The sequence below is a fragment of the Magallana gigas genome, chromosome 7 (genome assembly GCF_963853765.1).
Source record: "Magallana gigas chromosome 7, xbMagGiga1.1, whole genome shotgun sequence".
Lineage (NCBI taxonomy): Eukaryota > Metazoa > Mollusca > Bivalvia > Ostreida > Ostreidae > Magallana > Magallana gigas.
In genome coordinates, this window is record NC_088859.1 from 37,675,430 (window position 1) to 37,700,069 (window position 24,640).

General features: G+C 32.4%; 3 protein-coding genes across 4 annotated transcripts in view; 1 reads left to right on the forward strand and 2 right to left on the reverse strand.

The window, feature by feature from the left end:
* LOC105331546 (guanine nucleotide exchange factor subunit RIC1) overlaps nt 1-10,688 on the reverse strand; it is a 28,696-nt gene extending 18,008 nt beyond the window's left edge. Inside the window, exons 1-12 of the mRNA XM_011433788.4 lie at nt 10,471-10,688; nt 5,277-5,384; nt 4,707-4,795; nt 4,483-4,590; nt 4,159-4,301; nt 3,539-3,672; nt 2,656-2,747; nt 1,373-1,461; nt 958-1,099; nt 779-827; nt 533-685; nt 92-274 (exon numbers count right to left, since the gene is read on the reverse strand). Of these exons, the coding sequence (XP_011432090.3) occupies nt 92-274; nt 533-685; nt 779-827; nt 958-1,099; nt 1,373-1,461; nt 2,656-2,747; nt 3,539-3,672; nt 4,159-4,301; nt 4,483-4,590; nt 4,707-4,795; nt 5,277-5,384; nt 10,471-10,611 (1,431 nt within the window). The 5' untranslated portion in view covers nt 10,612-10,688. The remainder of the gene's footprint in view (nt 1-91; nt 275-532; nt 686-778; nt 828-957; nt 1,100-1,372; nt 1,462-2,655; nt 2,748-3,538; nt 3,673-4,158; nt 4,302-4,482; nt 4,591-4,706; nt 4,796-5,276; nt 5,385-10,470) is intronic.
* A 243-nt stretch (nt 10,689-10,931) lies between these two features.
* LOC105331545 (dynein light chain Tctex-type 5-B) lies at nt 10,932-15,325 on the forward strand. 2 transcript variants are annotated; one of them, XM_011433784.4, is made up of 4 exons: nt 10,932-11,089; nt 13,248-13,394; nt 13,843-14,053; nt 14,176-15,325. In XM_011433784.4, exons 2-4 carry the CDS (start codon nt 13,288-13,290, stop codon nt 14,377-14,379), a joined length of 522 nt encoding a protein of 173 aa, XP_011432086.2. In that variant the 5' UTR covers nt 10,932-11,089; nt 13,248-13,287; the 3' UTR covers nt 14,380-15,325. The 2 variants fall into 2 exon arrangements, with proteins under 2 accessions (XP_011432086.2, XP_065923887.1); XM_066067815.1 differs by lacking the exon at nt 10,932-11,089 and adding an exon at nt 12,783-12,892.
* Nucleotides 15,326-16,972: 1,647 nt separating this feature from the next.
* On the reverse strand, nt 16,973-24,630 carry LOC105331543 (sorting nexin-30). Its single transcript, XM_011433783.4, has 11 exons — nt 24,476-24,630; nt 23,626-23,820; nt 23,263-23,373; nt 23,000-23,161; nt 22,570-22,765; nt 22,038-22,168; nt 21,638-21,706; nt 21,311-21,397; nt 21,026-21,130; nt 20,190-20,342; nt 16,973-19,895 (listed from the first exon to the last, which is right to left on the reverse strand). The coding sequence occupies exons 1-11, from the start codon at nt 24,575-24,577 to the stop codon at nt 19,704-19,706; spliced, it is 1,503 nt and encodes a 500-aa protein (XP_011432085.2). The 5' UTR covers nt 24,578-24,630; the 3' UTR covers nt 16,973-19,703.
* Nucleotides 24,631-24,640: the final 10 nt, after the last annotated feature.

Consider the following 24,640-nt stretch of genomic DNA (forward strand, 5'->3'; position numbering starts at 1 on the left):
ATGCATGACTTAATGTAAATTAATTCACTTCATTTTATCAACAATGTATGTAAAACTTAATTTTAATCTTATTTTATTCTGTTAAACCTACCCTGATTGGCCAATTAGCACCCAGGTAAGTGTGAGAAATGGGGATGATTTGCCAGATTTTGTTTCCTATTGACATCAGTGATTGGCTGCTGTCTTGACAACCACCATCCTGGGAGGCACAACCATCACTTATGCTCATGTATAGTCTGTCCTCTCCTTGCAGGAAAACATGTTCGTGATTTGTCTGAAAAAAAAATAGAGAGTAATTAAATCTGTTACATAGAATGGTATTTATAGTGACATATTGTAAGTACCGGTACATGTGTATTACAAGGTAAAAATTCAATACTTACCCTCTTTTGTTAGATCTATTATTTCTATTTATTTTTTTTCCCTGAATCTCCACAACAAATACTTGACTATTACAAAGATTTGTATTTGGCATTGCAAGTTAACTTTATCAAAGAAGATGAGATTGTAAGAACTACAAACTGATACATACTACACATGGATTAACAGTGAGGGCACTTTTGACAAACTGCAGTTGCATCACATTGGTAATGCTGTGATTATCCTCTTCTGTCTCCGCAAATCCATTGACACTCTGTTCCTCCTGACAAACAACCCACAACTGGTAGCCCTCCAGACCCCATTCCTGTCAATGGAAATCACATTGAGTATAAAAACATCAGACAATTTACATTTTGAGTATGTACCAGAAAGGAAAATCTAATAGTCCAAATATTACCATAGATAAGACAGGTGGAGGAAACAACTTTGGACTGTCACTTGGATACCTGCAAAAATTCCAAAAATAAGGCTTTAAATGTGTAATACAACATATACCACCCTATACATGTATAATGATTCATGAGAAAATCTACTCTTATGGAATACAGCTTCCCTATTTTTGTTTGAGTAACTTACAGATCTCCACCAAGTGAACAAAGCAGCAGTGCACCAAACACACTCCACAAGGAGAAGCCACCATTCTTCCAGCAGACGGCTACAGCAGTGCCATCTGGTGTCCACTTCATACATTTTACAGGACCTGCTTTCTGACAGGCATCTGTGAATTGTTCCATACAAATGTTCTTAATGTCAACAATTCAGATTTCTCCCCAAATCCCCGTCTCATACTTGCTAAGTAATGATATTTATTGTGATACAAATACATTTATTTACCCATATGTAGTTTGGATTCTCATGTTTATGTGGTTAAGTTATAAATTTTAGTTATTCGAAAAGTTATATGGTTGGGGTGGGATTGGAGAGTTCTAAGGTCATTTAATTAACTGCATACCAGCCAATTCTGGTAAATAAGATTTGTAAGTTGCCCTACCTGGGTAATCTTTACTGGAGACATGTAACTTGTAAGACAGTTCTATTGTACCCTCCACTTCATTGATCACATACACAGCACCAATCCCACTGAAATACAGACAAGATAGGATAAATTACCTTAAGGAGTAGAGGACTACCATGATTTTGAGGTTAAAGATCAAGGTCAAACTACTCTGGACAAAAAAAGATACAGGTCCACCATGATTTTGAGATCAAAGGTCAAATTCAAACTACTCTGAACATCAAAAGATAGAGGACTGTCATGATTTTGAGGTCAAAGGTCAAGGTCAAACTACTCTGGATAACAAAAGATAGAGATAGAGAATCACTATAATTTTGAGGTCAAAGGTCAAGGTCAAACAACTCTTTAGTCTTTACATAAAAGTACTATTTTTTTAATTTTTAACCCAGTTGTTTTTCTGCTCAGTATGTTTTTGAGAAAGTTTTTAAGAAAGTTCCAATCACTATTTTTCAATATTAGCAAAACATGAGCACAGAGAGGTGTATTAATTTTAATTAGTTGAGGAATAAACAGTCCAAATCAAAGAGAAAGTCATAAAAACCAACTAAACACCAGAATTCAATAAAGGTACCAGTAAAAACAGTGAAAATGTTGTCTAAAATATTCTAAATAAATCTACAATAATGTTCTACCATAAGTCAATAACTCATAAGTGATTTGTAAGTCAACAATATCTAGCCAAACATTTAGAAGCAACTCATTGTCTACAATAAAGTCTAAAATCAAAATTCTACAGCTTAAGGATTACTCTTTTTCTAAGTAAAATACCAGCATAAAAGGTGTATAAGCAAAATTTTTAGAGAAAAGTTTTAGGAATAACAATGTAAGCACTACAGGCTTTATCTGTTTCATGGTAAGGCATCAAAAGATTTGCTGGGTTTCATACTTTATCACATTTTTTACTACCAGTTAACATATTGTTACATTATCTACAAAATAATTGATGCAGGAACAGGATAATTATTTCAAATCTGCTACAAAATGTTACTGTGTTCACACAATCCGGATCTTAATGACACTTGTTGTCAAGCATAAAATGTCAATAGTCATTTATCTGTTATCTTCATGGTAAAAAAATTCAAATTAGGTGTTACACTAGATAAGGTAATAAAAACTTCCCAATGCATCCTCATAAAAGCAACAAAAAATCAAATTTTTAGATACCATACTTATCTCAAAGCTACATCTTTTTTTTTGCATAATTATTTTGCTTATCTATAATTTTTTTGTTTTTGATTACATAAGTACAGGGACATTACCTCTTGCATCCAAAGGCCATCAAGCGGTACCTGTGATTGACAGCTACACAGGTGGCATCCGTCAGCCCTGTCACCCAGACTCCCTGGGGAACCTACAAATCAATGCGTAGAATGCATCAGCTTAAAGTAATGTTACCAAGAATAGCCTGTCACTTCCTGAAAGGTTGGTGCCATCCCACAGGGGTTCCAACTCAATCAACAAAAAGACATTTTTTTGTTATAGGCTACTGCTGTGATTCAATGTAAAATGCTGCAGCTCTATAAATTGATTCACACAAAGTTGCACTTTTTTATGAATGTTAATTGAAATGGTGACATAGTCAGGGGATTTGTTCTAACTGAAAATCGTTCTTTTTCTCAAAAAAAAAAAATCAGAGGATCAAGTCTACTAAGAAATACTCCTTAGAAAATTCTCTTCCATTAAAAACTGATAACAACTACTAAAGAAGGATAATGATTGATGGGCATGGCTTCACTCATTTTGTTCTCTGTGGAGTGTGGATAGTCTTCAGGACACACGAGATGTTCCTAAGTTGTAGATAATTTTCCTTGATAGATTATTCCTTATCTATTTGCATTTAAACTTGTCAATGCCCAAAAATTTAGGATACATTACCGGTACTAGACTATTTTTGGAGTAAAAACATTTTGAATTTTTCTTATAATAGCATGCAAAATGCTATAGAATGCTTACAATTAAAGTCATTATAGCATATATTTTTAATTGAAACAATTTTCCAAACAGTGAAATATCATATAACATGTAAATTTAATTATGGAATTACAAAGTTGAAAATCTTCACATTGGGGAGATAAGATCAAATAGAAAATAGTAGAAGATAGGTGGCATTTGACCTTTAAGGACACCAGTGGCATCACTTACACTGTTTTCCACCTTTATGGAAGGTGGAATAACAAACAAAGCTTTTCCACTAGAGAGCACCAAGGTGTAACCGCCAATGATTGGACTGTATTCCATCTGCTGGACATAACCATCCTCTTCTGTCAACTTACAAGCTAAAACAAATTTCATTTGTATTTTTGTGATTTTTTTCTCATTAATTCAAAATAATACTGTGAAATCATTATGGTTCATGAGGGACCGATGTCCATGGCTTTCGTGGGTAACCTTTGCCTATGAATTTACATCCCCACGAATGTATATACAAGCATTCGTTTGATATTTATCAAAATTATCTCTAACTTTCTACCAACAAAAAAATTACATCCAAATGAACCAGGAAAAATTTGGCTACCAACGAACATTGACCCCCATGAATAAAAATGATTCCATAGTATGCTACTAATTGATGAACAATGGGAGTTCATATTTGTAGGATTTCCCAATTAGTTCGAGGACAGTTAATATGCTAGGAAATGATTGACTGGTGAAATCCTTCTTTGGAGTTTTCCCAGGCATATAACTTTATAACTTTAAAAACTGGATAATACGCTACTTGTTGACTTGCAGGGGAACAGTCCATCTTTTGACTGTTTCAGTACCTTTAGTTTGATGGAAGTCCAACGAAGCAGGAAACCCACGTATATGAAATGAAGCCTTTTGATTTACAGAGGCATTCCATTTGATGCGATGTAAAGAGCCTTCTTCTGTAGCCACCATAATTTCCTCTCGAACACACAAACAGCTAATTAAGAAGACATATTGACATTGGTCATTATGATGATCACATGTAAAGCTATCCATCATACATACTTTACAAGAGATATCAATACACATTTATTAATAATTATGCTCTACCAATGAGTTTGTTCATTCAAATTTCAAGAATATGCATGGTGATAATTGAGAGAATAAGCAAGTCATACCAAGTGATGTTGGCAGGGAGCTGCATTTTGGCCACCAGTGTGACCCTGATGGCTGGGATGCTGTCACTGTCTGGGATCCCATTGATGTCCCGCTTGGGGGTCTGATTTCTATCAAAACCAAACAGTCTTAGTAATCTGGTCTACGGTTTATAAACTAAATCTATTCACTTCAGTGAAGTATTACAATTATTATCAATATCTGAGTAATTAGACTTGCGACTTACTTGCCCTCATGTTGAACATACAGACAATGGTGGTTTGGCACAGATACATCCAGCTCCACTTTGAAGAACAGGAGTGTTAACTTTGAGGTCTAAAATAACAAGCCGAAATTGGTTAGTGAGTAATTATAATGACATATGTCTTGGAAATAAGCAAATAATTAACATTTTATTGAACATTTACAAAAACTAACATTTCAAATGTATTTGCAAAGCATTTGAGTATGGAGATAAGCAAATAACATTATTAACATTTTATTGAACATTTACAAAAACTAACATTTCAAATGTATTTGCAAAGCATTTGAGTATGGAGTTGATAAAAAAGCATAATTATGTCTTTATCTCTGATTAAAAGGTAAGACACCAGACAAAAATGTTTTATTCTTGGTTCCAAATTCAAAATATGAAATGATCTTTATCTATATCATCAATCTCATAGAGATAAAGCAATTGAATACATGTAATTCGAAGCTTACCAAAATTTTTGCCCACTAGAGACTTCAAAAAATGTGCAAAAGCTTACGGAAAACTCTAATAACCAACCAAAAACTAGCTTGTTCATTTACTTACCAGAACAGCTATCATAGAGGAATCTGGCTTCCATTCCACCAATTTGAAGGTCCCCTCTGAGACAGTTTCTTTGTAAGGATGTATGTAGCTGACAATCTGTACTGAGGGCTTAATAAACAGAAAAAGAGTCACTTATAGAACCAAGACCATATGATGTTTTATATGTACATTTCAATATACAAATACCAAGCAAGTATACTTCAGTGGCCATGTATAGACTTGCAATGCCAGCAAAACCATATTTTCAGTTGGTCCATTAAATAAGGCATACTGGGTACTTTGATGGACAAATCATGAACTTAAATCAAACTAGTGGGTATTGTTTTTTTACAAAAAAAAACACATGTCTCCCCTTCTCCCCAGGGATTGTTATATGGGGCAAATTTAACAATTGAAAAAGAATGATGTCAACTATATGTTACCCAGACCAAGACAAAATTTTATTTTCTTTTTCTTAATTTGACCTTGAGTAAAACATGGTCAAGGTCATACATAAATCAATAGTACACCTAAGTGTATTATTATTGTTCTTTGTTTAAAGTTTGAAGTCCTTCTGTCAAAGTATATTCAGGAGTTGAACAATGAAGTTTTTTTCTAATATGACCTTAAAATAAAAATTCTAGGTCAAGGTCAAAAATGTTGGTAAGGTTCAACTAGGTTATATACCATCTATCTATGATACAAGTTAAAAGTCTGTATGTTAAAGGAGTCTTGTGTTATGGTCCGGACAATATTTTTAATCAAAAGCTTGACTTTGAAGAGCAAAATAAGTCAAGGTCAAAAATTTTGGTGGTGTGCACTCCTTCCCAATACCATCTACCTATGTTCCAAGTTTGAAGTCTTAATGTCAAAGGGTATTAAAGTTATGAACCAGACAAAATTTTATTATTTTTTGCTTAATTTGACCTTGAGTAAAACAAGGTCAAGGTCAAAAATTATTCAATAGTACACCTAAGTGTATTATTAGTGTTCTTTGTTTAAAGTTTGAAGTCCTTCTGTCAAAGTATATTCAGAAGTTGAACAATGAAGTTTTTTCTAATATGACCTTGAAATAAAAATTCTAGGTCAAGGTCAAAAATTTTGGTAAGGTTCAACTAGGTTATATACCATCTATCTATGATACAAGTTAAAAGTCTGTATGTTAAAGGAGTCTTGTGTTATGGTCCAAACAATATTTTTTATGAAAAGCTTGACCTTGAAGAACAAAATAGGTCAAGGTCAAAACTTTTGGTGGCGTGCACTCTTTCTCAATACCATCTACCTATGTTCCAAGTTTGAAGTCTTAATGTCAAAGGGTATTTAAGTTACGGCCTGGACAAATTTGGATGAAGAAGAAGAAGAATAAGAAGAATAAGAATAAGAAAGTCGACAAAAACAATATGTCTCCCCTTTGAAAGGGGAGACATAATACCATAGTCGCAAACCATGGTTTTGAGTCCACAAGTTTCCTCAAACTTGATGGAGAGAATCGATGTGAATCAAACGTGGGTCACCGACGATGATCAAATACATGCCAGTGTTTTGTTCCTAGAAAAATGGTATCTTAAAAATTACTAACCATCTCCACCCCCCAGATCTTGTTTTTTTAATTACTGCAGTGTACTATTCACAATTATCTGATACAAAGATTTAAGCTAATCAATGCCATGTTTTAATTGATGATTTTTGTTATTTTCAAATGCTATAGCAGGCAAAGTTTAAGCCATTTGGTTACAGCATATTTTCTTGCAGAACTACAAAAATACTACAACTCATGAGAGCTTCTCCTCGGCTAATCAATAAAATTATCCTGTGTTCTTCAATCCATCTAAAAGTATGTTGTGTGTCTGTGAAGAAAATCTTTCATGTTCAAAAGTATTTGTATCAAATGACAGTGCTTTACAGCCCCTGAACTGTACTGTGCACCATTAAGATAATAAGAATTCCCCAATCTTAATCTAGATTGAATTACATTTAAAAAAAATTTTAGTTTATACACACTGTACAACGCTTATATCAAATTAATTAAAAGAAATTGCTTCTTATGATTACAAACTGTTAAGTTCTATTTTGATATTGCACTAATTATGAACATCCTTTCAACATGTACATACAATAAATCTCATTACTGCAAGTGCGGTATCTTGAACACAAGTGTTTCCTCCTTCATAAGAAACATCTATTTAAAAAAGTCATCTTTTTGATTTGCAATACTATATATTTGTACTTTATACATTGACATTTCTAAAAAAAATACTACACAAATGTAAAAAAAAAAGTGACAAAAAACACATGCAAGTTTTTTTTAAAGAACTTAATATTGCATCAAAATTCTTTTCCAGACAAATTTCATCAAATTGCATCAAAAATTCACTTGGTTTCATTACATAGATACATCCTAAGCCATGTGTAGCAACAAGTGGGCCTTTGGCCTTCTCCCAGATCTCCCCATATTGTATGTACCTCTTATTCTATTTGTGATGCATTACCTTAAACCCTACAGAAAGCATAAACCTGTGAGTTTGAGGGGACATCTCATAAAATACCTATATCCTCAATGTTTTTGACATAATTGTAATGTTTTATACACAATGCCCGAGGCAAAGAGTTGATCTGGTTTCACAGAAAACAGACTACCTTTCACTTTTTTCTGCTAATTTAAACAATTGTGACTGATTACAATAAACTTGTGACTTTTCCGAGATTGTGTACCTTAATCCATCATCTGGAATTAAGCATGAGTTACTAGGAACTTTGTAATACAAATATTCCATTAATCTTAGGTAATCAATTCACAATTTTTTTTAAGTCTTAATGAAATAATTTAATCTACAGTATATAGATAGTGCCTGTTTGGGAGTGTAAGTTATACTATAACAGTTGAAATTGACACCCCCAGAGAAAACAATTGTCAACTGACGCGAAGCATACAATTGACTTCTTTAGTAAATTTTTAGAATCTCTTAGAGGCAAAAAATAATTTTAATACTGGTAAATATTATTAAACTGAAATTTTTATTAACTGGGTTTCGCTGCTGCAATAAAAATCGAGCAAAATAATTTTTCTGTGTTTACCCTAGATGTCAGCATGCAGTGATGGTTCATTATTGAACAATTAAAAGACTTAATATAAAAAGTGACACCATTTGCTTTTTGTATTGTACCATGCAAACAAAATAATTGGTTTAATTTCTAAACACAGCAACACAAGTTTTAATTGCAAACTGGTGTCATAGAAATAATAAAATTAAAATTGATTCCAAATGCATAATTTCAATTGTAAAATAAGTTATCTAACAAATTTTTTATTTGATATTTGCATTTCAAGTGAGAAAACTTCATTTATGCCAAATACCCCCACCCACCCCTTAGCCAAGTTGGTAAAGGGTAGATTCTCCCACATAGCAGCTTTGAAAGATCAAGAGGTATGATTCTACAGCGAGCAGTACGCCCACAATTTAAGCTCATGTAACAATTCGTTGTGTTACCCATTGCCAAGTGTGTTGCTAAAGCTAAGGGTAATAGAACGGATTATAAACAGCATCTTAACTAATCAGATTTCAGTATTTAACATGAAAGTTTAATAATCTTAATTGTTTCAGACTATGAGACACAAATAGAGTTGGAGAGCAGGCAAAACCATTAATGTCCTCTCAATGTTGATGTGTATTTAAGGCTTCTGTCATATTTACATATAAAAACATGGAAAGCATCTTATGCTATAAGTAAATAAATGATCAATTCTTGAGTTGTTACAGATACTTGGGGACATTATGTTATCCTAACATCGTAATCACCAGTTAAACAACAACCGTTGTCCATGCACTTTACAACCATTTGGTACAAATTATCATTTATAGATTGTCAAAAACTGCAGTAGCTATTCATGAATTATAGTATATCAGCATAGAAGCAAATGGAGTTAGGCACGATAATTTACACAGCAGCATGCTATCTGGAGGAACATGTATTATAAAGAAATGAAAAGCAATTCAATGACCATATAGTAGATTTCTTTTGCCTTTTTTCACTTCATGAGGTTATGAACAAAAACCACGCAGCGACACTTAAGTTCCACAACCACCAGACTTTAACATAATGACCCTTCATTTTTAAACAGTTCTATGAAAACTTCCAAAACCTTCCTTGTCATGCATTTTGAGTTTCCAATTATAACAATGTTACTACCAGTATCAATTCTGCGTATGATTAAAATAGTGCAGGAAACAGTATCCATCTACTACTGTAACACATTTACTTAATTTCCTAGATTCAAACAAATGTCTCAGAGATTACTGGTACATGTCTAATACCTAAAGAAGGTCATTCTGTTTCATTATACGTGTATCATATGGTGTATACAGTTTTAATACTACATCCCACATACAAGAGAGAGAGAGAGAGAGAGAGAGAGAGAGAGAGAGAGAGAGAGAGAGAGAGAGAGAGAGAGAGAGAGAGAGAGAGAGAGAGAGAGAGAGAGAGAGAGAGAGTCATAACTAAATATATGATGTATTTTGAAAAATCGCACCACAGAGGAATTCTTATGATAATCTAATCTAAGCCTAGCAATCAAGTAATTGCATGTTGATGTTATTTTCAACAAGATTAGTTAATACTAAAAGGTTAATTTAAAAAATGAAGAAGATGCAATTATAATTGTTTCATATTGACATTTTTCTCTTGGATCTCTGCATAGGTTCTGTCACCATATCAACATACTATAGTACCATACACTTCTTATAATGTTGTCTCAACTTAGGTTATACTTAAACATCTTCTGTAGCTACATGTCCATTTATTTCTGGGTTCTTTTTATCAAATATTTATATAGGTAGCACAGTTGTAGTACACAATGAACTCAGAGCATCCAATGATTTCTCTGTCATAAAGTAAAATTCTGCATAAACTTAATCTATGTGTCTTTAATGTTCTGTTTCATTTTCTATGGCGATATAAATTTTGAAACTAAAATTTCTCTCAGTACTTGACTGTTTGGAATATTTATGATATATTTTATAATGATTCTGGCAACACATTTGGTACTTTCAGACAAGGGGTTAAAACCAAGGCTGAACTACCAATTTAACCGCATCTGAACCATCACATTTGTTGAATATCTATTTACCATGAGTTCTAAAGGCACAAGTTCTAAGGATTAATGTATTGGCAACTCTATATCTAATTTGTCTTTTGAAAATCAGCTGATTTTGCTTACCTTGCTGTACCAAATACTAAGGGTATCCTCTGTAATGATGGCAAACAGCATTCGGTCACAACTACTTATAACATACTGTAATGGCTTTGAACCCTTCTGTAGATTTTTCAAAAATTTTGGCCATCCTAGAGGGAAATACATTGTGGAAATTATAAATAATAACTTCTTCTGCCACAACGTCAAGTTTCGGTAGCCATATTTTCATTTTATTCATGCCTACTGTAAAAATAAATTCTATTGGATAAAAAGGGAATCCCCTGTCCAATCAACGGAGTCTTTTTATAGCGAGTACGTTTGCATGAAAAGGGGGTTCCCTCAAAATCGAGAACCGAAGGTGTTCAATTTTTTAGCTATCTTACATTCTTTTCTTTTATATTTCATCTCAAATATTCAAAATATCATTTTTAATTATCTTGAATTTTACATAGAAACATCATTTAAATATTTTTTTCCAGGTAAATTAATGAGGTAGAACTTTGATCTTTATTTTATGATTGCGAGCACCTGCTGGTATTTGAGATCTCCCTTTCGGTCCCGTAAATTTAGCATCTTGTTCACTTGGCAACTGTTGTGGAAAGATTGTAATTTGTAGTGTGGGAACTCGTCTTGTTGTTTACAGGTTTGTTTACATCTTTTTGTGATTGTTGATTGTTTTAAAATCAGGTTATTGGTTATGAAATATAACATTTTTTAAAAAATATTTCACTTAAATTCTGAAACATTGTTAAAACGACAAAAAATTATGTGTTGTACCGGTTTAAATGTTCACGTGGTCTATGTCACCGTGTAATGCAAGCTAAATTTGTAAATATTGTTACCCAAAATTATGATTGAAATATATTACTGATATATTTAAAACGCAGATATCCAAACTTTATATTATAATATAATGATTTTAAAAATTATAATTATAACGTTAAATAATTCTGTGATAGATACATATATTTTATTGTACAGCTGTCAGATAGGCCTGTATTATACAATTTGTATGTGTCCATGTATATTATTTGTTCTGATGTTTTCGTTGTCATCAGTGGGCAAATTTCAATGTCTTCTGGCCAATCATCTCTCTTAATTAAAACAAAACTGTTTCTTCACAGGCAAATTCAAGATGGGGTGAAACTTTTTGCCAGTGTATATGGGTGAAAATTAAATGAAAATTAAATAGGGTGAAAATAACCCTGTATATAGTATTAGCTAAAGCCTTATATTTACTGTCCAAAATATTTGATGTTTTTCTAGCTTTTTAACAATTTTGATATATTACTTGACAGACAACCTTTTAAAAACCCAGGAAAACCACTACATCAGATATTTCAGCTGGCAAATAATATATCTAAATAGTTAATTAAGCCAGGAAAACAAATGTCAGATAGTTCTGACTATAAAGGCTATAAAGTCTTAATCTAGCTAGAATAGTGTTAAGGCAATGCATTCGATCATTGACATTACAGCAGCTTTCATTCAGGTACATGTTAACATAATTAAGCTGACAGGGTAGAATTCTTTCCACTGACTATAGTATACCTGGTACTTAATATTGGGTTTTCAACTAGAACTTTTCCATGTCAGTTATTCATGTGCACTAGCTGGCCCACTGGGCCAATATTCTGACAAACAATTTACAATATAACTGTCTCATATGATAAGACAAGTGCTTTTCACAAAGGACTAGCTAAATTCTTAAAGTCTACTCCCGGACCATCAATTGTTTTAAGCGTGGCATGACTGAAATGAATTTTAAGAGTTACATATGGTACTCTGAGTCAGTGAATTAAGTTAAATTATACAGAAGCACACAGAACTCTTCTAATTATGGACATGCCTCTCCCAAATTTTCTGTTTCATAGGTTAATAATAATATGTTGATTTAGGATGTTTGTCAAGAAAATAATGGTCTTTCTAGTCTGAACTTAAATGATTTAAAACTTGAACAGAAAGTGCTTTATTGTTTGTTTTAAATTTGCCCCAATGCATGGGGTATGTTTTATCACCAAGACCATTTATTGATAGGGATAATGCTGGTAAACAAACACCTTTTTGTACAGTTATGTAAATTTTAGCTACCCTTTTTCCATTTAAACTGTAATTACATTATCAGATTGCCACAAGGCTTTCTATTTCAAAATTTAAAATCCATTTTTTTTTTTTTCCGTTTTACTGTACTTGGCTCACAATAAACTTCGAATAGGCATGCCTGATATGTATGATAAAAACCAGAGGAATTAATTGTTCAGAACACTTCACAATTACTTTCAGGCCCGACATTAGATAAGAAATCCAATAGATCAATAAGTATAGATTCAATATTGACTCAGTAAAAAAGGTTCATATATCCTGATAGAGTTTTTGTGTTGCCCTTTGTTAGGACTTGTTCACTGAGCGATCAGCAGGAGGTTGCAGGCTTGTTGTGTTATTAGAGGTTACTCAAGTATTATCTGTTTACAATTTCTATTTTACGGAGGCTTTAAATGCACGGGCCTCTCTTTCATGTTTATTGAGTGTTCTCCCTATGACAAAATGTTCCTGCTAATTGCTGCAAGTGGATTTTAAAAGCTAAGCCTGTCAGATATGTGAACAAATTGGTTTCTGTTGGTAGACGCACACAAATATTTGAGAAGACTTAAAAACTACAATGTAGAATTGTGCAGTGGATTAGAACTGGGACAAAATGTTTTTTAAAAAAAAATTCTAGACTATATGTCAAGAGTGAAAGCACTTTCACATCAAATGCAATCTCATTGCAGTACTTGAGGTTTTACTTTTATCATTTATAGACAAGAATTGATCTAATCGGTGGAGAGTCAAGCCAACAAAATGACAGATCGGGATCTAGCGCGGGAGAAGGCAGCCAAGCTGTTAAAGAAGCAGGGCTCCGTGTCATCGCTGGCCAGTAGTGAAGTCATCAAGTTCCACAAAGTTGGGTAAGACATCTATACACAATTTTCAGATTTATGCTTGTCAGAATGTAATAGTGGTTTTCGAGTTTTCATTTATAAGCACATGATTAACTATTAGTATAAAGTTAAATAATTTACATATTAAAGAAGAGCATACTGCTGACAAATGTACATATTTCAAAAAAATAAATGAAGAAAAAGATACTCTAATTACACCATGATATTTAGAAATACATGTGTTTAAAAGATTTATGATAGCTCCCAGTTTTACTAAAAAATATGTGTCAATATGGTGAACCAAAACCATTTAAACCACTAAAAGTGGTATCACTTTAGCTTTGAAAAGTTAAAAGTAATTATAAAAGTTTTTTTAGAGTACCCATATAAGTAATTTCATTTTTTCAATTTGAAAGTTTCACCTTTTCAAAGAGAATATATAAATATTATTTATGTGATACCTGTATTGTTTTAGGTCTATGAGCACTGTCTCAGTAACTGAGGACACAGGGCACCATGATTTTAAGCCCCCTGTACGATTTGAAAATACATATCAAATGGGACCAAACAAGAAATTCCCATCAGCCAAAGTCAAGAATGTTATACGAGATGTCATTGAAGGGTACCTTGCAGAGGAGAAATACGAGCCGGAATTGTGTAGACAGATGACCAAAACACTATCAGAGGTATGCAAAAGATTTGTCAAAGCATTTTAATACAATGTACATTGTAATATCATTATGCTTTTCTGATTCCATGCATCCTTCAATATGTATATCTGACATGGGCTTTTTATTATATATTTCAGATTATAAAAGCAAGAGTCAAGGAAATGATGATCCCCAGATTTAAGATAATTTGCACAGTTCATATAGGAGAATCAAAAAACTCGGGTTTATGGGTAGGGAGCAGGTGCTTATGGGATGCATCATGTGACACTTATTCCACATTTGAATACCGCAACAAGACATTGTTTGCTATAGGAACTGTTTTTGGAATCTACTATGAGTAGAAAATACATTGAGGTGAATTTTACTGGATCTATGATTTCTTGAAATCTTTAAAATCATTGCAAGCACCTCCAAGTCAGCTTAAACAGTTTGCAACAGAATCCAGATTCTTCTTTCATGCTGTATATATATAATATATGACCAGAAGTCAGTGGTTGGTCAATCAATGTAACAATATATATACAGAAGAAAAATACTTGTACTGTACATATAACAAGGTAAATTGTCAACTAGTTTCTTAATGTAATTAAGTTTATAATTGTGAAGTTTAATTTAAGTCCAAATATTTAAATTAACTCCCATACTTTTTCCCTATTTTCACAACCACAATTTATTACGGTATATAGTATTACAAATTGTAATATTCTTTGTCAGAAGGATTTTTAAATTACCAGTATGTATTTGCATGTATAATTTGTATTTATTATGGATATTAATTACATGTATATATACAAAGAGATTTGTACAAACTTTTAGGCATTTCAATGAAGTTTAAGTATATATTTATATTGGTTCTACATGTATCATTATGCAATCAATGCAGATGGCATTTGTTCTGTTTATTTATTCTTTAGACTTGAAAAATATTTATAATAGTACAAATTATTGATTAGATCTTGTTTGAGAAAGTACAAAATGTTGTTCAGAAGGGTTTGTTTTTTCACCAATGAAAACCTTTTCGGAATCCTTGATCATTGCCAGTATGTTTTAGAACCGACTACTTGGTCAAAGTTTCTCAACTTTTTCATTCATTTAGAGAATATTCTGTTAAGGATGTGGTCCTGCTGCCAAAGCTCTGTGAATTGGTACTACATTTGTCATTTTTCGGGCCTCAGTATTATTTAAACACAGGTTATCTGTTGTCCTGCTACTTAACTCACTTGCCAAAATCGGTCAATTTGAACCTGATAACACAGAATTAATTACTGCTAATAGTTGATGCTTTGTGTATGCTATCACAAAAAGTTTTAAGTATTTTGTGTCGTTGTATTTTTGACTTTTTTATTTCTTTAATGCTTTAATTAAGACATAAATTTCTTTTTTTTTCATGTGCTATAAAAAGTGATATAATTTGTGATATTTATAATTTATAATGAAAACCAGAATAAATCATTTCCATCTATTTATCATACATATAGTATACATATTTTCTTTCTTTCTGCTATATATATTTTTTCTATGCATTTATATTTATATTTTATACATGCTCTACCTAGCAATACACCTGTCTCAGTGTTCTGTATAAATACCAAGTATTCAAGGATTTGTGATATACACGTATATTTTTTATTTTAAACAAATATTATTATGTTAATTAAATTCATTGAAATCTGATGTGATTGAGGTATGTATGTATAGATAAACTGTTGAAGTGATTGTTGTAGGGCTTAATATATGTCACTTTACAGCGTGCAAGTGCTCTTTTGTGTTCATAATCAGAATTATCTTAAGATTATTTGTATATGCATATTTAATATATCTGTCATTTTATATAATCATTGAAAGCACACTCTTTCTTCTCTACAAATGAGAAATAAACTTGGTTTGAAATTTACAATAAGTGGTTTTTATTAATTAAAAATCAGGTCTTCAGGCTTTGTAAAACCTAGCTGGATTGCAATGAGAGACAGGAAATAATCATGTACATCAAATGGCTCAAAATATTTTAGCCCACCTTGAAGAATTAATGGGAGCTCTTCAAAGTGTAATTCCCATGACATTTGTGCTTTGTTGGCATATTAGGTTAAAGTTTAATTTCAAATATATTAGGTTAAAGTTTAATTTCAAATAATACTATGTCCTATTTTCAAGTAGACATATAAGATACACTTATCTAATGTTTTATTGTACCAATCAGGTTTCAGATGGTGAATTTTTAGATGAATAACATCATTAAACTTTTTGAAGCAAGTTTTAAAGTAGGTTTAACTTCCAAGCAGCAATATGTTAAATTTGAAGTAAATTCTCAAGGATGGTGCATTTAGGGATGCATCAGTTATGCTATGGATGCAGTTTGGACTATTTCTGAGTGAGTAAACAACAGGGCTGCTTTGTTAGTCCCCTACTGGTTTTCACCGGAGGGGACTATAGCTTTCCTCTGCGTCTGTCCATCTGTCTGTCCCACTTCAGTTTTCCACACTTTTTTTCTTTATGCGTTTGAGGAATAATATGAAATTTGTCGAACAGCTTCAAAATGTCAAACTACAGATGAAGTTTACACTTTTGTAGCGTCTGGGTGACATATTTTCGAGAAAATTAATTTTTTATATTCCAATTTTTTAATGTTCGGGTTCAATATTCTGCATATCAGCTGTGCATTGTTTTCACAATTTCCACAAACCGGTAGGGGACGTGTATTGCTTATGCAATACTCTCAGAATGCTTGTTTAAACTAGAGGTAATGTGTGAAAGCCCATATATATTAACAATATACCCTAACCTTGAACTTGCCAAATTGACCTTGGGTCAGTATTTTCAGGCAAATTTTGTGTCAAGGTTTAATTTCCAATCATTTTACATTCCGAATTACAAAGATTTTAATCCCATACCTAATCCATGTATATGGTAATTCTATACAATGACTATACAAAAGTCAACAGTGTTAAACACTTTTTTAATCAAAACAACATCTTTGATTAAACAACTACAATATTGCACAAATACAGCACAAATAACATTAGACAATGTTACATGCACATTCTAATAGTCAGAACAAGAGACAAAGACAGGTGTTCAGTTTTGTAATTCAGAGTGTAAAATACTGTAAATGAATTACATTTGGCTGTGTATTCTATTTAGCGTTTCTGGCGAAATGTGACTTCCGCTAAATCAAGGTACATCGCTAAATGCCATGCATACATGTGTTAAAATAGTCACATTCAGGAATAAGCTAATTCAAATCCATGCCAACTTGTTAAAAAACTGTTTTCCGCCAAATATCATACACGCAAAATATAATACATTTACAGTATTAGGACAATACAGTGAACTATGGCTGGAACAGGCATGCTTACAACTCAAAAGTCCATTCATACTAACTGACATTGCACAAAAAGAAGACCAAAGTTATTCTAAAACACCATGTGGATTACACTAAATCTAAAAATAATATCAGAGTTTGGCAACAAGTTCCACTGTATTACCCTCCTTGGTACTGTCTCCAGTTCTTTATTTCTCTTTAGTTCTTTATTTCTCTTTAGTTCTTTATTTCTCTTTAGTTCTTTATCTCTCTTTAGTTCTTTATTTCTCTTGGAACAACCTAAGCAGTCCGTTCTCTTTCAATACCACAATTCTTTGAAACATCGAAGTTGGATTTCATAGATTTGCACAAGTCCATTCATTTCAAACATATCAGGATTTTCAACAAAATTGTCTCTGGCCTTGGATCTGATAAAACAAGGGTACATCACAGTGAATTCTTAAAAATCTAGTAAATAAATGATATAAAATGCATCCAACTCACAACATGTGTCTCCCCATCAAGATTTTGTGATATCAGATCTCATTTATTCTACACCAGATATAATAATTTACATAATGGCAATAGAGTTTTAAACTAGAATGGCCAAATCAGCAAATATATATGTAGCTTGAATTTCTATGAACTTAGAAACAAATGATTTTTTCTATCAGAAAACATGCATTCATAAGGACTTGGAAATGACATCTTATTCTGCAGGAAAGACTGGAAGCAAGAGACCTGATAAATATTTGGTTGTTAGAAATAACACATGTAATCTATCACAATGTTTTTTTAGGAAATAGACAATTACTATGGCATATTAACAAAATATTTCAAAGTACATGTAACAAACAACCTTATATTTTGGGTACAATTAATTGAAACACAAACTAACTAGGGGAGTGTATATTGTAAACCAAAATTAACACATGTAAATGAACAAACAAAAAATGAACACAAAATATTTTGGAAAAAAGTTATCATATCACTGTTCCACAAGAGGAAAGAGAGTATAGCCTTGTAGTTACTGAGTGTTCATAGGCAACAAAGTCTCTATCACAGTAGGCTCTGAACACCATCCTTATGTGGAAACAGAAACTAATTTCAATTTAAACACTATAGATTAAACTCTGAGATATGTGACTGGTTGTTTTCAGACTAGGACAGAACTTTTAACACTGTGTATAAAAAGACACAGCTTGATCAATTTTAGCTTGTAACATAATATCACTACATCATTTGATTGTATAATTGTACATTGTTTTTTTAAAATTAATGATAAATATGATTTAAACTAAAGATAAAAATCTTTCATTTTACTGAAACTACAAAAATTAATATACCGGTAATTTGAAGTTAAAAATAATCACCAATAAAGAATATGATAAAAACAAAACAGGCAAATTCATTTCAGAAATAAAGCATATGCAAACTCATTTCAGAAATAAAGTGAAATATAAGAACTAAAAATGATAAATCCACTAAAAATCTTCACACTTTAAAACCAAGTCAAAACTATCTCGTTCTGACAATCTAGCTTCCTAACATACATGTACATATGTAGTAGATTCCCATAAACCTGTGTTCATTGTTCAATACCATCAAATGCTAGTCTGGTTGGATTATTTAAGCTCTGGATAAATTGACAGTAATTCACTAGATATCAACATAATAAATGCCATAAAACTGGTCATTGCTGATGCTTTGATCTCTTGTAACACAATACAAACGGTACAATACAAATGGAATGTTTAGCATAAGGTTCAAGACGTACATCTGAACAAAATGGGATGTTCTATAACAAAACAAGCTTCTTGAAATGTTACAAAAGATGATACAGATTGACACACCAGTGAGTAATACTGACAAAGGGAGCTAACTAGGTTATAATGGAAAAACAGGTCCCTCATTTACATGTACATATAATGAATGATTATGATTTATAACAAAACTACAAAAGTTTATAAAATCACAGTTTGATTTTTTACAAAAGCATGTTTACTGCTACAAGTATTGGGTACACAAAAATGTGTCACAAATTCCTATATGGATTGTTTATTAAGCATGTATCATTGCTAAATGCATAATTCATTGTCTATTCACATTTACATGTGAGCTACATTTATTAAAATCTATTATAAATACCGGCACTACTGTACTCCCCAACTTGAGACAAAACACATCTTTTCTGACCTCATTTATCAAATTCCAATCCTAAATCACAGGATATTTTGTTACAAACAAACACAGTTAGATTAATAGACCTAAAAGTGACAAGATACATGAATAGGATGCATCAGAATTGAAAAGAATTGACTAGTTATGACAATTGATAATTTGTTGAAGTCTTTATGCCATCCACCTTTATCCTGAGGGGTCACTACTGGTGGTGCCCTCCTGTGGCTCACTTGTCGTGCTTGATCCCTCCATTGTGTCCCCGCGCTCCTCTGATGACAAATTGTTTGGTGAGTTTTCTATGCCTTGTGATTCTAGAGCATCTTGTGAAATATCCTTGGCTTGAATGCCTCTTATTGCATCTTCCCAGGTCTTCAAACACTGGAACCAAAAAGCAAATGCACAGCTATCCTTTATAACAATATAGCATTTTAGTGTAAATTTTGTGGTAGTACATTTGTACAATGAAATACATGTACCAGTATACATCTTCCATTGGTTATATCAAATGGTTAAGGTATTGTACATAATAACAAGGGAATATATATCACCTATTGTTAACATTTTTACTGTTAAAGTATGAGAAACAACGATAAAAATAAAATCTACAAATATGAGTATGGTACCCAATCTGCCTTATATAATATAGAATGTTGGTTACACAATAGTTGGTACCTTTTCATAGTACAGAATCTGCCTGTCAGCAGCCTCTATGAAGAGATCTTTAATGTCCTTCTGTTTGTTTTTGTGCCAGCGCTCCATGTCCACCCTGAGATCTGTGTCGGCACACACCGTCCTATCATTCAGTTCCTCCATTTTCTTTGTGAGCTAAAAAAACAAATTAAAGGTTTCCTTTGCTGTTAATCTTCTCTAATATATTTTGGATTCTCTAATGAATCGTGGAATCTTCAAAATCTGTGGTGGCTTTATTTTTTGTTGGTCTAGCTTCTTCATGCACAAATTTACATCCTCAATCAATTATGAAAAGAAATTATTGAAATAATGTCCCCATGAATCTATGAACAATTCAAGAAAACTGGTCTCCATGATATAATGTAAGTCTCTTTTACTAATTTTTGCTTGTCAACGAGAGATAATCCATTTTGTTATCAATGCGCTGCATTTATTACCGGTAAATGTTCCAATTTTATAAAATCACAATAAATATACATTTACAATAACATCTTATGCATTATGATACCTGAGAGCCAAAAAAGGAAGATTTCATTTTACTATAATTTTCCTTTTTCAAGTACCGGTACATGTACAATATACATGTAGTATGAATACATAAATCATAGAACTTAGAACATGTAGACAAAGAACTTTTGTTTTATCATACTCTAAAATTCAGACATTCCAGACTTGGATTACCAAAAGTGCATTTGTGAGGTGATCCTGAAAAGCATACTACATTCTGTGAAACCATGTTTACATGTAAATGTATATATATATATCAAAATTCATACAAGAGTTTTGTTGACTGGATAGACAAATACATGTACATGTACCTCATCTATCTGCTGTTCCAGTTTGTCTTGTTTTTGCTGCTTGACATCTTCAGGATCTTTGCCAAGGAAGGCCCCAATGGAGTAAGTCTGGTCAGAAATCTTCACCTAAAAGAGTGTCATGCAATTAAAACACAGAAATCTTGCGTATGTGTGTGTACATATGTGCATGCATCTCTGACTTTAGTGAAAAGATGGATCAATCAAATAAGTGATTTTTTTTACATGCAGCAGTTATGCACAGGCATGCATTATTATGGTTTTGAAAATAAAATCAATCAGTCTTACATGTTCCCGTTCATCCTTTTTCCTATTGAGTTCATCTATTGTTGCCTCATACTCCATTTGTATTGCATCTCTCCTTCTTAAAACAGCCTAAATAAAAAGCCACATGTAATCAATTGTTGTATTTTAGAAAGAGACAAGTTCTCAAAGAAAACAATATCAAATACACATTTGAAATGCTCTCAGTCCAGATTTACATGTTGTATCATCTGTACAATTAAGTAAAGAGGTACTTGCACTTGATGAAAAAGAGAGGGTGGATGTTAACATTAACAGTTGTGTCAGATAGCCACAAACAGAAGCATAGAAAGAAAGTTACTTAATCCTTACTTTGATAGCATCTGTGTAAAGAATATATTCCTTCAGCGGTTGAGAAAAGTTGTCTTCTGTTGTTTCAATCTAAAGAAAAACAATCCAGACTTTAATCACCATATATGCATTATTCACATGTATTTAACATTGTTGCTAATTTTACATTCATTATGTATTAAAAATTAATTATGCTAATCATACATACATGTATAGGTACATTTATTAGGACCCTAGATGTAATTTATTTACATATTAATTTCAGCTAGATGTAATTTATTTACATATTAATTTCAGCTAGATGTAATTCATTTACATATTAATTTCAGTTGCAGATGAAAAATCCTTGTACATACTTGTGATAATGAATCATATTACATGTATAAATTGTTCACAATCACAGAGCAAAACTTCTACATACTGTCTCCTTCAGGGCCTGGGCACAGATGTCCACAGCCCTGGACATGGCAAGCAGAGGGAAGGTCAGCTCGTCCTCAGAGTTTGACCAGAGGGTGTAGATAGGGCCCCATTCACACAGTTCCAGCACATAATCTAAAGGTACACCACATACATGTACAACTTATTGAGACATCTTCTGATTTCTCTCTATTACTGTAACTTGTTGAATTTGGTTAGGTACACACAAAAAATTCTTGCAGTCTTCAAGACTGCAAGAATTTTTTGTGTGTGTACCTAACAGGTATGGAGTCTTGCAGTTTTTAAAAACTATGCATTTCTTAATTTTGAATAATACTTAAATATGTTTACTTAATTTAGTATTTTGGTATCAAATGTTAGCATAAAATTTGTTAAGAAATAAGATTTATTAGTTCAAAACAAGTGCAGGATTTTTAGAGTTAAAGTTTTGCAACTTGTACCATTAGAGAAGTGACTACAATGAGTACCGGGTAAATATAAATTCTATTGACCTGTTCATAGACCTGTCTATATACCTGTTTGTTCTTTTACAATCCTCTGTGAAATTCGATCTATGACACCAAGCTTCTCAGCAAAATTCTGTATATAATCGTATATCATGGAGAACTCTGGACTTCGGTTTTTCATCATGTAAGAAGCACTAATATTGTGAATAGAGTCTGACATTCGAGACAGGATTCCAGTTCCGTGTTTCTTATGAGCTTGGAACTCCTTTAACAGAGAATAATGTTAAAATCAGTCAATAACTTCTTATTATCTTCAATAAAAGGAGTGAAGCCATAAATATATCAATCTGAACAAAATTTTGGGGGTATAATCTTTCATGAGTAAACTACTTACACTGTATCATAAGTACGGTGTACTGATAAAAATCATCATTTTCAGACCATGAAGATATACAACTGTTTCTGTTATCAACGAAATTGACTTAATACTGTTACTTACCCAGGCTTTTGCAGTAAGAAACACTTGAAAATTTTTATCAAAGGAAAGAACCGGGTGGTTTGCAAGTCGAGTGAGAAACTTTTGAAGTGCCTGTTGTCTGACTTTAAGGAATTCAGGGCTAAACCTGTCAAGTCTACGAAGACTGTGTTTTTCTGGAAGAGGCTGAAAATTAAAGGTTTATTGTAATGTATCAATTACCCACACTTTGTCCAATATCAACAATGTAACCCATACATGTCTGTAAACATCATTCATTTACTCACAGGTACTAGATGTGTTGGGTATGATTCCTCAAGTTTTTGTCTGAGCCAGAGAAAGTCATTGTATCTTCGGCGAACTTGAAACTGGCTGTCATCAAATTCACTTCTTGTTGTCTGAGTAGGAAAAACATAACACATATAAACTATGTCAAACTCTTTTGAAATAATGTAAAAAAAAAATTCCTAAAAATGAATTGAATAAACATAAAAAAGAAGCAAATGTTTGTGGAGCAAGTGTTCTTTCAATAATAATAAAGTAAAAATCTCTCTAATCCTCTGTTTCTTATTGGAAGACACTTGTGAGCTTTAAATTGGAACATTTTATAAAATTTAAACAGAGAGCAGTTTAATTTTTGTATTACATACTTTTGTAGTGATTCTGAAGGTGACATATGCCTCAAGAGTACTAGTGTGCTTTTCTGGGTCATCTACAACCACAAATAAATCTTTTGTCTCCTCGTCCATACAATCTTCATATCGACTAAGATTTCCCATCAAACTTGAACTTCTGGACACACTAGGTTCTGATCTTACAGATGCATCAAGACTCAAGCTTTCCATCTACAATAAAAAAAAAAATTCAGTTATACATGTATATGTAAGACCTTCCATATCATAATCAGATTGTGCTGTAATATTTATCTTGCCATACAGAGTGTTAATTTACTATTTCTGCATATCTGCTCTAAACCTTGCATGTAAGAACTTAACAATGCATTGCAAACTGGGTGAACACAAGCATTGAAGTTTACCACAATGGAAAGTGGGAAAAGCTCAAAGAAAAACTGCAATCAGAATTGTGATTATGGGCATTGGGGAACACACCTATTGACCACAATAAGCAGTCGGTTATCAAATCAAAACAGCTATGAGATAAATTCATAACAAAAATTACTGAACTGGGCAATTTTAGAGGGAAGAAGAAACTATTTGCCAGTATTCGGTCTACACTGTTAAAAGCTCATCAATCAGTGATTGCAATAGTGGATAAAGTGCCAAGTGTATCCATTTTAAACTAGAAGCAAGTAAATGTTAGAATTTGCATAGATTCGATAGCCTTAAATCAATATTCTAAAACAGTGTGAACTTGTCCATTGCATGGCGTAATTTTCAATCATCAATGTATTTGTGTCTGGATCACACACCCCCTATACAAACATTACTGTTTCTACAAACTAAATAACATATCTATTACTATAATCTTTAAAATACAAACTTCGCCATCACTAGCATCTAATCCGCTTATCAGTGGATCTCTAAACTTTAACTGGTCGTCAGAATTATCTGGAGAAAGTATTTCATTTTTGTTTTCTGCCATTTCTATAATATAAACAGGCACCCTTAACACAACGAGAAAATTAATTAGAATATACGCAACACT

Bases quoted from the DNA above. Each gene is read 5' to 3' on its own strand.
- LOC105331545 (XM_011433784.4), top strand. From the start codon at position 13,288: ATGACAGATCGGGATCTAGCGCGGGAGAAGGCAGCCAAGCTGTTAAAG. The intron at 13,395-13,842 runs GTAAGACATCTA...GTATTGTTTTAG, and splicing joins ATCAAGTTCCACAAAGTTGG to GTCTATGAGCACTGTCTCAG. The intron at 14,054-14,175 runs GTATGCAAAAGA...TATATATTTCAG, and splicing joins TGACCAAAACACTATCAGAG to ATTATAAAAGCAAGAGTCAA.
- LOC105331543 (XM_011433783.4), bottom strand. From the start codon at position 24,577: ATGGCAGAAAACAAAAATGAAATACTTTCTCCAGATAATTCTGACGAC. The intron at 22,169-22,569 runs GTATATAGACAG...GTGTACCTTTAG, and splicing joins GATTGTAAAAGAACAAACAG to ATTATGTGCTGGAACTGTGT. The intron at 21,707-22,037 runs GTATGTAGAAGT...GTTTTTCTTTAG, and splicing joins CCCAGGCCCTGAAGGAGACA to ATTGAAACAACAGAAGACAA.